This window comes from Arachis hypogaea, chromosome 9, assembly GCF_003086295.3.
Source record: "Arachis hypogaea cultivar Tifrunner chromosome 9, arahy.Tifrunner.gnm2.J5K5, whole genome shotgun sequence".
In the NCBI taxonomy this organism is placed as follows: domain Eukaryota; kingdom Viridiplantae; phylum Streptophyta; class Magnoliopsida; order Fabales; family Fabaceae; genus Arachis; species Arachis hypogaea.
In genome coordinates this window covers 19,350,256-19,359,569 of record NC_092044.1, presented here as the reverse complement: position 1 = coordinate 19,359,569, position 9,314 = coordinate 19,350,256, and the positions used below count along the sequence as shown (strand labels likewise).

General features: G+C 33.7%; 1 protein-coding gene across 3 annotated transcripts; it reads right to left on the bottom strand.

Annotated features, from left to right (window-relative positions):
* Positions 1-1,549: 1,549 nt before the first annotated feature.
* LOC112710612 (ABC transporter B family member 11) lies at positions 1,550-8,729 on the bottom strand. Of its 3 annotated transcripts, none has more exons than XM_072202681.1 (13): positions 8,530-8,729; positions 7,101-7,439; positions 6,851-6,905; positions 6,564-6,739; positions 6,122-6,343; positions 5,800-6,038; positions 5,170-5,695; positions 4,822-5,095; positions 3,870-4,738; positions 3,521-3,787; positions 3,147-3,410; positions 2,511-2,804; positions 1,550-2,113 (listed from the first exon to the last, which is right to left on the bottom strand). In XM_072202681.1, the coding sequence occupies exons 2-13, from the start codon at positions 7,425-7,427 to the stop codon at positions 1,757-1,759; spliced, it is 3,870 nt and encodes a 1,289-aa protein (XP_072058782.1). In that variant the 5' UTR covers positions 7,428-7,439; positions 8,530-8,729; the 3' UTR covers positions 1,550-1,756. The 3 variants fall into 3 exon arrangements, with proteins under 3 accessions (XP_072058782.1, XP_072058783.1, XP_025618680.1); XM_072202682.1 differs by having other exon boundaries at positions 8,489-8,701; XM_025762895.3 differs by lacking the exon at positions 8,530-8,729 and adding an exon at positions 7,974-8,342.
* Positions 8,730-9,314: the final 585 nt, after the last annotated feature.

Below are 9,314 nucleotides of genomic sequence, written 5' to 3'. Positions count from 1 at the left end.
TTAATTAGTTTCTTTGCCTTCATCATCCTCGTTCTCACCTGTCATGGGTAAGATTATGGAATTTGCATGTTACTGATATTAAATTAAGATCGAGTTTCGTGAAAGATAAGATTATTATTGAAAAAATTAATTTTATACTTTTATGCCTAACTTGATTTAAATTGTTAATAAATATAATAATTTTCCAATGAAAATTTGTAAGAGACCATTAAATTTTAATATTTTTTACCATTATTTGATCATTATAAATACTGAATTATTTTTAACAAATAAATTTTAATAATTTATGTGTGTAAATTCTAAAAAATATAAATACAAATCGTGTTGATTCATATGTATAAACTCTGATAAATATATGTACAAATTATATATTTTTTGTATACAAAATTTTTAAAAATATAAATATAAATTATTGTTGATCAAATATTGATAAAAAATATAATATTTAATGATCATCTAATTTTATTTTTTGTCAAAATTAGTGATTATAATATATTAATTAATTTTTTTATAGTTTAATTAAGAATATACATACATAACAAATAAAAACTTTAAAAAGTTTATATCAAAATTGTTTATGAAACTTTTTTAACAATATAAAAATAATAAAGAAGAGAATTGCATTCATTCCAAAAAAACAAAAAAGAAAAAGAGAATTGCATACACTTTAATGAGAAGAAATATATTTTTAAATTTAGATATTAATACTATTATTTACAAATTATAATAAAATATTTGTTATTTTTTAATCCCAATGAATTAGTAAATTTTTAAACTGAAATTCCATTCAACTATTTGTGGCTAGTTCACTTTTTTTTTAATTAAAAAATAACTAATTATCTCTCCTAAATCAATGCTATTACATATATGTCCTGCCTTTTATCAGTAAATTGCATTGGTATTTAAAAATTTAACATATTTAAAAAAATTAAAAAAAAAATTGCACTAGAGTAACAAAGTCTTACAATTAAAAGCAGATCTCATATAACCTATAGGATTTAAATTAAAACTTTTTCACTAATCCATTTAACCTTAAATCCTGTTCATGAATTCGTTGAATTGGTTGGTGAGAAGACGTTGAAGATCGAAACCTGAATGAGTTTTGGAGTGAGGAGCTATGTCAGCGAGTGTCATCAGATGGTTGGCGGGATGGAATCGCTTGCAAAGACACTCTAATATTTAAGTTAATGTCCATACAATGAGATAATTAGATTAGATTATAGTGACATACCTGAAAAAAAAGGATAAGTCTCTCTCTCTCCTTTATCCATAATTTGTTTGGATGGGTCCTCCTTCTTGCTCCACCCCAATTTTTCAAAAGCTTCCACCAACTGTCCAGATTTTCTCAGTAAAGATCGTGTCACGTAGAGGGAGTCTCGTTCTACGGACGAAGTGCAAATTCGCTTGATAGACCCCTATTTCTTGTTTAATTAGGCCAGAACAAATCCCAATATAAAAAAACATATCAATACACAAATTAATTGTTTATATAAAATTTTTTATACCGATAATACATAAAATTTAAATTCTTATAATAAAGTCCATGATCAATGCAAAAAGCTTGCTATATATTTCATCACAAATTACTATATTGTAGGCGACTGCCCGTATTCTATTCATGTTTGAAACAATTTTCTTACATGGAAGCGAGATAGAGATTAGGTATGTATTGACTTTCATATGCACCTCTCATAATTTACATAATAATAATAATAATAATAATAATAATAATAATAATAATAATAAATGGCAAAATTCACACAGTTGAAGCACTTGTGTGAAGTTGAACTAAAGATGCATAAAATCCATCCTTAACATTAATCAATGTTTCATGTCTTCCTTTCTCTACTATAACTCCGTTCTTCACCACAGCAATAACATCAGCGTTTTTTATTGTGGATAAGCGGTGTGCCACGACCACGGTGGTCCTGTTGACCATGACTTTGTCTAATGCATCTTGGACAACTCTTTCTGACTCTGCATCTAATGCACTTGTTGCTTCATCTAATAGTAATATCTTTGGACTTTTGATTATGGCACGTGCTATAGCTACACGTTGCTTTTGCCCACCAGACAATTGGGTTCCCCTCTCTCCCACTATAGTGTCATATCCCTAAGATTAAGAAGAATAACATGACATCAGTTAGTTAGCACATGTTCATATGTGAATTGGTCATCCAATGATAAATCTAAATCAAATAGTGTACTCTTTAAACAACACATGAATTTATATATAACTAGATAGTAACTAATTTCTTGACTAAATTTTAATATAAACTTAACATTTTTAAAATACAAATGTCACTTTCAGAATATTCTAAATTGGTAAATCCTTTAATACTAATTACTTTCTTAATTCACAAATAATATAACTAAAACTATAGACAAACCTTATATAGTTACCAATTCACATTCATAAATGATGCTCAAATTAAGATGACCGATTTCGCAAAGGAACTTAATTAACAAGTAAGGTTTATGTTAGGCTTAAGCAAGCGGATTTGTTTTACCTGATGTAAACCACTGATAAACCTATGTGCATTGGCCAATTCTGCAGCAGCTATGATTTCTGATTCAGTTGCATTCCCACCTTTTCCATAAGCAATATTTGCACGGATGGATTCATTGAACAACACTGGTTCTTGGCTTACAAGTCCCATTTGTTGCCGTAACCACTTGAGCTGTAACTGCCTTATTTCTACACCATCCAGTGTGATTTCACCTGAATCTGGCTCATAAAATCTCTGTAACAACGATATCACTGTTGATTTCCCACTTCCACTTTCTCCAACAAGTGCCACTGTCTGCAATTACAATTCAATTCTTAATGGTAACCATAACCTCCAGGGAACTGAGTATAGTTTACTCTAAAAAAGACGAGAAGTTAATAGTTGAGAGACGTTAAATATTCGACATGTTTTACCAAATTGTTATCTTAGTTTTTAACTATTAACCTTAACCTTATAGGAAGACAACTATACGGAGTTTTCACCTATTGAAAAGATGAAAACTCGTGTAGTTGTTTTGAAGTAAAGTTAATAAGTGAGAGTAGTTAAATGATTTGACATGTTTTACCAATTGTTATTTAATAATTTTTAACTATCAACCTCACATGAAGGAATCTGTATGCCTATTGAAAAATTTACCTTGCCAGAATGGATAGCCAGGCTAAGATCCCGGAAAATTTGTACATCTGGCCGAGATGGATACTTGAAGCTTACATGACAAATCTCTATATCGCCCCTGACGGTATCCAAGGTTCTACCGGACTCATCACTAGGATCTATCTTTGATTTCCTATCAATTATTCCAAATATGGAAGCAGCAGCTGACTTGGCTTTGCTTGAGTCAGGGGCAAAGGAACTTGATTGGGATACTCCAATAGCAGCCATAGTTAACGCAAAGAAAACCTGCAAAACAAAGACAAAAACAAAATATTTACCATTTTAACAAGAGAAAAACCAATATTAATCATTTTGCAATGAATTTCAGGTAAGGATGAAGATGAGTTAGTTCATACCCGGAAAACATCTGAGAATGTCGCCTTCCCGGCCTTCATTAACCTAGCTCCGGCATAGAAACTTGTTGCATAGACACAAAACATAAAGAAAAATGAAATACCGAATCCTGATCCACTAATCACCCCTTGTCTGATCCCTGATTTCATAGGGCCTTCACATTTCTTCCTATATAGTTCCATAACCTTGTCTTCAGCACAGAATGAGGCAACAGTTCTTATGCTTCCAACTGCATCATTAGCAACTTGGCTTGCTTCCTCGTACATCACCTGCATCAGTTTCCATTATTAACATATATTCAGCATTTCAATCATAATTAGATTGGATATTCACTCTAAAATAATTACTCACCTTTGCATCTGCACTAAATCCTTTCATGAATTTCACTGAAACATATCCATTTATACCAACCAGGGGAAGCAAGACAAGAACAATCAGTGCCAACTGCCAGCTGGCGACGAAGGCGATGATTAAACCAGCCAACGCGCATGCTATGTTATTAACTAAGAGCCCAAGTGCATCGCCAACAAGGGCACGAACCGATGCAGCATCGGCCGAGAGCCTTGCGCCAATGGTGCCGCTTGAGTTATCCGGCTCATCAAACCAACCAACTTCCATGTTGACAACCTTCTCGAAACACATTAACCTTATACGTTGAATTAACTTTGATCCAGCCACAGAAAAGAAGTATGCACGGGCCGGAATCATAAAAAACGATGCAAGGCCAAGTACAACAAACATTAGTGACCAAAACCTTGAGTCCTTTCTCATCTCATGAAATGGCTCATAGAATGTTTTGATCACACTAGAAAGCAAGACTCCGAATATTGGAAATATGACTCCATTTCCTACGGCTGCTAAACATCCAATCAGAAGAACTGGAATCTCCGGCTTGTTGAGGGTGGCCAGGCGCAGTAGTGGAACCTCCGGCGCTTCTTCCTTAGCTTCGAATATTTCATGGTCAGGATCAGGGGCATTAACTCCAGTAGGCAAACCGAACGAAACATTAAACGAGTGGCGGCTGCTGTTCCCTATCGATGATCCCCTGCTGATAGATCTTTGGAGTGATTTCCTTTGACTGGATTGTCTAAAAGACTCTGATGAAAGTTCATTCTTGCTTTGATGATCTACACTTTCTTTTGATTCCTTGTTTACTTGTTGTAAGCGTACAAGCTGAGAGTAAGCTCCCTCAGGATCCTTGAGTAATTCTAGGTGTGTACCTGATCAATGAACATGTTTAAGTTCACACACATAAAAAAGTAGCTTTGCTTCTGAATTCTGATCAAAGTTAGTTGTGTGGTACCTTGCTCAACCATCTTCCCTCTATGAATCACAGCAATCATTTCAGCATTCCTCACTGTGCTGAGGCGATGTGCGACTACCACAGTAGTTCGGTTAACCATGATCCTATCTAGAGCCTCTTGCACTACTCTTTCGGACTCTGCATCCAGTGCACTTGTGGCTTCATCTAGAAGCAGAATCCTCGGATCTTTCAGGATCGCTCTCGCTATGGCAATGCGCTGCTTCTGTCCCCCGGACAACTGAACTCCATGCTCACCAACCATTGTGTCCAATCCCTGCATGCAAAGGTCAAAAGTTAAAACCAATATTTGCTACTCAACAAATTCAAGTAAACTCTAGCTACTAGAACCTGTGGCAATTTATCGATGAACTTGGCAGCATTTGCGAGTTCAGTGGATGCTTTGATCTCCTCAGTTGTTGCTCCTTCCTTTCCATATGCAATATTCTCCCTAATGCTAGACGCAAACAAAACCGGCTCCTGGCTAACAAGGCCGATTTTTCCTCTGATCCACCTAAGCTGAAACTCTTTCAAGTTGATGCCATCAATGAGAACCTCACCAGCTTGTGGATCATAGAATCTTTCTATCAAACTGATAACTGTGGACTTTCCACTTCCACTTTCTCCGACTAAAGCCGCAGTGGTGCCACTCGGTATATGAAGGGAGAGTCCATTGAATATCAATTCCTCAGGTCTTGATGGATAACTGAAACAAACATCTCTTAACACAATGTCACCTTGGATATCCTCCAATGTCTTTCCACTCGGATCATATGAATCTATCTCCGGCTTCCTCTCAATTGTCTGAAACATTTTGTATGCCGCAGCCTGACCTGCCGCGAAAGCGCTCAAGCTAGGAGATGCCTGACCAAGAGACCTAACGCATACAATAAAAAAAATGTAAATAAGATGAAGTATGAATGTATTTATGTAATGTGAACCTGTTTTGGCTAGAACTTAGAAGCTAGTGAAGCTCCTTACATGGAAGCAGTTAACACGGCAACAATGACATTAATCACCGTGCCGCCGTTATATCCCTTTTCCATTACCATCTTTGCGCCAAACCATACAGCCAGAGAATAGCCACAGAAGATAAAAAGCATCATTGTGCCTAGACCAAACCCTTCCATGGAACCTTCTTGTAGTCCTGATTTGTAGGCTTCCACAAGATGCTTGTCATAATCAGATACTGCTTGTTTTTCCCCTGTAAAGGATGCAACCTGCAAATGTAGGCATCATAATTATAGCAACACATTATGCAACAAGTAATAACCACATTCTAATTCTAGAAAATGAAACATACAGTTCTTATTGAGCCAATAGTTTGTTCAACAACATGTGCAGCTTTTGCATATGCAGCTTGACCCCTGGAAGCCATCTTGCTTATGCCTATGGCCATGGCAGCACCAGCCACAACAAGAAGTGGAAGAGTGGACAACATCACAACAGTAAGAAGCCACCCTTTGATAAATGCAACCACATATCCACCAATAAATGTTGCTACTAGCTGAATAAACTTCCCAACCTGTTCAAAATGCCAAGAATTCAATTGTCATCTTTCTCTATGCTACTATAATGCAAATCTTGGCACCACATAAACAAAATTTACATAAATACATTATTATACTTATTATTTGAAAACTTTGGTTGTCTTTATTTCTTCAATTGTAATAAACTCTACTGTAAATGTTGAGCTCTTTCTTTTTTTCAAAAGGAAAGAAAAAAAAAGAAAGAAGAATTATTACCTTCTCACCCATGGCATCTTGTATGAGAACTGTGTCACCGGACATCCTCCCAACCACCTCACCAGTGTTTGTTTCTCTATCAAAGAAAGCAACATCTTGTCTCAGTATAGTCTTCAAATACAATCCCCTGATTCTTGCTGCTTGTCTCTCTCCTGTGACCATCCAGCAACTAACCTCTGAAAACAAAACAAACAAAAAAAATGGTCCTCTCAATTTCATTCTCTTTTTCCCCATGTCATAAAATACTCAGAACATTTTGGCATTAGAAACAAAAAACCAAAACTTACGGAGGAACGCTGACACCCCACTTCCAATTGCCAAGTACACAAATTTTAAAGCAACCTGCAAATTCATCATTTAACTGAACCATGTCAAAAAAATAATAATAATAATAACTCCCAAGATTACCATAAAGCCATAAACAAAAATATTAAAGAAATAATATGGTAAGAAAAAAAGAGTAACATAAGGTTTTCTCTTTTCAAGTTAAAAAAAAAGTAATAATAAAAATGAGAAACTTGAGGATAAGTTGTTAACCTTGGAAACTTCATCCACCACGTTTGAATTTTGCTGGTTAGCACCGAAGCTATTAATCATTTGACCAAAGAGGAGCGTCATGAGAGGCAAACCCATGCCATTTCCAATCGCACCAATGGTCCCAGCTACCATCAAAAGAATGTCTGTGGAGTCTGCAAAGTAAAACAGCTTGTGAAACGGCACCGTTTCCTGCTTCTCATTTTTCTTTCCCTTCTGATCCTCTTTTTCACCGTTCACGGTTTTTGTTTCTCCTTGATTCTCTGATGCGGTTGCCTCATCATCACTTTTACTCTTCTCTTTTCCATCTACACTATTTTCTCCACCCATCTCAGATCAGTTCTGAAAATTAAAAAAAAATAAATAAATATATATTGATCATTAATTAAAAATGGTAGTTAGTATTTATCTTATTTCGTAATCATTGAGTACTCTTTGTACTCCACTCTACGTATTTAGTTGTTGAGATCTTCCCTATTTAAGATAAAAAATAATAAATAAAGGTTGTTGAGTTGTTTTGAATCCAAAGAAATTTCTAAGACTTGGTGACCATTTTTATGGATTCACTAAACATTATTGTTATAGCTAATTTCCAGAAATGTGAAGGGTTTGAAGCATTCGGAAACGTGAAGCTACAAAAAAGCAGATTTTAAGCTTCTTCCAAGTACTTCCAAAATAAATATGCTTAAAAAAAGTGTTCATATTCGTCCCGGATTTATCCAAAGAAAAAAAATAAAAATAAAAACACACAGCAATAAATACCAAACTTTCATATACAGACATAAAATAAAAAAAAAGAAAAAAGTTGCTGTGTTTTTTTGATACTTGTTCATTGATACAAAACATGCTAAGAAAAAGTACAAATATCTTTATTACTTCTTGAAGGTGCTGATCTTGTCGAGGACGAAGAACAAGCGCAGATTCAGGGGAGAAAGGAGGGACGCTAAATACGTCTCATTAATCGGCAACAACACATTGTTCAGACAGAAGAAGAACAAACAAAAGAAGGAAAAAAAACGTGTGGCTTTCCGTCTCTTTTTTTTATTAAATAATACTGAAACGATTCAGAAGAAGAAATGGCGTGTGTTTATATAGTACTAAGGTCAAAGTTACACACGGGACGATTAGAATGAACTCAAATCAAACAATTAAAGCTTAAGAATAATAGTGCCAACTTGGTGGAACCCATCACAGAGATTATAAATTTTTCAAATGTGAACAGACCTCAGCACCGGAAAAAAAAAAAAAACACAGCTGCTCAAAAATAAAAGACTTGGTTTATTTGTTAGGTAAATGTTTTCTAACAACTATCCTTTAAATATAAAAAAAATATTTATTTTCGGTCCAAGAGTAACATTAATAACAAAAGAGAGAAGTATGAGTATATGTACCAAGTTTTTGCAGTATTACATGCTGAAAATTTGGAACTTACTCTCTTTCTCTCACAAGGTGAAGGTGCTCAAGTTTGTCAGTGGTAGTACTGTGCAGATTCTGAGATTGAATGCTGATTGTACTTCGTGTGAATGTGATGCTAATAATAACTAATAAGAGCCGCGTTATATCATATCATGGATGCACCTAAATTCTTGCTTGATGCGCAAGCCGTTTTTATTCCACGATGATGGCTGACTTATATATATATATATATATATATATATATATATATATATATATTTCCTTTTAGTTTTTGATGATTAAAGTAGAAGCATAATAATGCTAGCAGATCCTTAGCTTAAACAGCTGTTCCTTTGGGTCCGGTGTCCAAATTCGAAATTTTGGTCAAAGCCAATAAACTTTTTTTTTATATGCCCGTCTTAATTCTAGAAGCTAGATGTACTTACCTTTTAATTTGAAATTGGTTGTTAAATTTGGAGTTTTTTAACTTTTAAATTTTGATTCGACAGAATAAAGTATAATTTTTTATTTTTAAATAATTTTTTTATATTTATTTTATCTTATTTATAAAATAAATAATAAAAAATCATACTTTTATCTTTTAAAATAAATTTTAAAATTTTAAAATTTTAAAATTTTATTTTTTGAAACTGGAATTGAATTTAAAAATTGAAACTGAATATTATATTTGGTGATTAAAAATTTATTATATATTATTAATTTTATAATTAAAATATATTATGTATTATTTTTTATTATAATTAAAATTAAATCTTTTTTTTAAATTAAAAGTTGTTTCTTTCTGTTTTTTTCTTTTTTTAT